The sequence below is a fragment of the Limulus polyphemus genome, unplaced genomic scaffold (genome assembly GCF_000517525.1).
Source record: "Limulus polyphemus unplaced genomic scaffold, Limulus_polyphemus-2.1.2 Scaffold1254, whole genome shotgun sequence".
NCBI lineage: Eukaryota > Metazoa > Arthropoda > Merostomata > Xiphosura > Limulidae > Limulus > Limulus polyphemus.
The window spans coordinates 33,519-36,216 of record NW_013666864.1 but is presented as its reverse complement, the minus strand read 5'-3'; the positions used below and the strand labels follow the sequence as shown (position 1 = coordinate 36,216).

The window sequence follows — 2,698 nt, the reverse complement described above, 5'->3', positions numbered from 1 at the left end:
TTAATGTTGAATATTATTTATTGATTGTAATTTGTATTATATCATGGGTTTGTACTAAGAAATAATGTATATATATATATATATATATATGTTTATCACATTTGTAGAAAGGATCCAAATCACTTATTACAATTTTGTTAAAGGTCCAGAAAAGTTTAGGAGAGGGTCAAGACATTGTGCCCTCCAGTACTCATTTCTAAAGTCTTACCAGTCCGTTTTCTTCAAATCTCGGAACAAAAAGAGTTCCTGTTGTTATTTCGGTTTTGCATAATTTATACTCCTGAAGGAACATCCAACAGATGCTGATGGATGATTGGACACGACTAGATTATTCCAGCTGAACCAGTGATTTTCCTTTTAATTTTGTTATTATTCAGAATTGGGATTCTAGTTTTATACGAAGTACGTCTTGTATTGTGTGTTAGAATATGCTGAGGATATGGTCAATTACAATGTTAATAAAAACAACCTTTGGCCACTGCTGAAATAGAACAGATAAATCCTACATTTTGCTAGGTGACAGTGCAGAACAATCCACACACATGTACGCTTACAGTACTGAACTAATGTCAATTTATCCAAACAACAGGACAGATAAATAAATCTTCAATTGTATCGATGATAAAACTTGTCTTCCAGTTAGTATTACATATACCTTTAAAATCTTTGAAACGTGTAAGTGGTTTGAAATTTTTAATTTTTCTACTGTAATGAAACTACTGATATCTAATTACAAATAACCTGCTACTTCAGTGTTATTCCTAAATTTTACAGTTTAATAGACCTGTGTCCTTGTATCAGAATTAATGTAACACAGTGGAAATTTTGAGGGACACCACTGAGATGTACTACTTTTCACATTGAATAGGACTGTGTTAGCACTAGTTTTCACATTGAATAGGACTGTGTTAGCACTAGTTTTCTAGTTACTCAACACTTTATTAGCCAAGTTATTTTTATACAATTCTACAACACAGTTTAAGTTTCCAAAGCAAAATGTTATGTAATCTGCAGAGAAGTGGCACATTAGACATGTGTTAGTTAGTTGTACTTAACCTGGAATATCATGGGTGGGCACATTGATATTAAAGTTGTAAGAAATAGTTTGGAGGTCCGCTTGGGCTATATCAGTACAGTAACTTTGTATGTACTGCATAACTTAGCAGTAATGTAAGTGCTTTTATCCCTTACTTACTCTTTTTTATGCTTAAAACAATGAGCCAAAAACAACACAAAGAAATGTAAAAATAGTAATAAATTAGCCATAATCAATGTGACCTGGTTCCTCAGTTGCTTGCCATGGATACTAGGATTGCTGCTGTGATAAACACATTTTTTATCTTGCCTTGTATCCAGAAGAAGTCATGCTAGTGGTCCTTTGGCTTGTCAGATTTGGAATGAACATTGTCGTGTTTGCTATTTAAAATGTGTGTCAGAAAGACTTGTTAGGTAAAACATAGGCCTACTTGTGGCATTTTGCTTTTGACAGGTCAAAATAGTATACACCCTATTGAGTCTGTAATATACTAATTCTAAAGGAACACACACTTGAAAAATGCAGGATTTCCATGATCCACAATCTTGTGTTTTTATTAAAACACTTAGAATGTCTATTAGTTATTCTTAAATTTTAGGTCATTTAAACATGATGGTCTTATGTTTTGAAAGCCCGAGACCATAAATAAGTACTTGTAACAATGTTTATACCCTCCAGTGAATCTGAATAATTTGTTTGCTAATGAAAAGATGTAATTTTATAAAATCATTAGCTCTTGTATATGTTTCCTGTTTAAATGAAAGAATTGGTTAATATTTTATTACTGATCATGTAGGTAATTAAATTCAATCAAAAATCAAGCTTTATTCACTGTAATTTCGTATTGTCATCCACAGTGCTTCTAAATGTAGACACAGTTCAAGAAATGATGATTCTTCTGAGCCAGTTTAACTCATCTTTCTTTAAATATATTGTGATCAGTGTGACTGTTTTTGTGTGTGCATATTTTATCTGTGAATAATAATAACATTATTTTATTGCTCTGTCAAAACGAAATAAAGTTATATACCATTTGTATTTATGACTCAAATTTTAAAAGTTTATTAGGCAAACTTATATAGCATCACAACTTTATAGAGAAGTATAAAATTAGTATTAAAGAGTAAAAAAAAATTACTGATTACATGAAACTGTGTATGGACATTCTTTTATGTGTATGTTATAAGAATGTTTTCTTATTGTTAGGGATTAATGTGTGTGTGTTTATATTTTTTAAATTTTAACAACAGACATTGGCTACAACTGTCGTCCAAGTGTTTCTGACTGAACCTCCTCTTCATTCTCGATGGTCTAAGCACTACTGTGGTGTGGTCTGTTTTGTAAAAGATAATTCCAAAAGATCATACTTCATCAGGGTGTTTGATATGGATGTAAGTAAAGACACCAGTGTTTTTATTAGTTACCATGGAGTTGTTTGTTTTGTAAAAGATAATTTTAAAAGATGATATTTCATCAGGGTGTTTGATATGGATGTAAGTAAAGACACCAGTGTTTTTATTAGTTACCATGGAGTTGTTTATTTTGTAAAAGATGATTTCAAAAGATGATGTTTCATCAGGGTGTTTGATATGGATGTAAGTAAAGACACCAGTGTTTTTATTAGTTACCATGGAGTTGTTTATTTTGTAAAAGATGATTTCA

General features: G+C 31.1%; 1 protein-coding gene across 2 annotated transcripts in view; it reads left to right on the top strand.

Annotated features, from left to right (window-relative positions):
• Positions 1-2,698, top strand: part of LOC106462793 (neural Wiskott-Aldrich syndrome protein-like) — a 43,265-nt gene that overhangs the window by 7,055 nt on the left and 33,512 nt on the right. Inside the window, exon 2 of one of the 2 annotated variants that reach the window (XM_013922755.2) lies at positions 2,287-2,427. In XM_013922755.2, the coding sequence (XP_013778209.1) occupies positions 2,287-2,427 (141 nt within the window). Of the gene's footprint in view, positions 1-2,286; positions 2,428-2,615; positions 2,632-2,698 lie in introns of those variants that run through there. The other variant, XM_022390138.1, reaches the window with a different exon arrangement.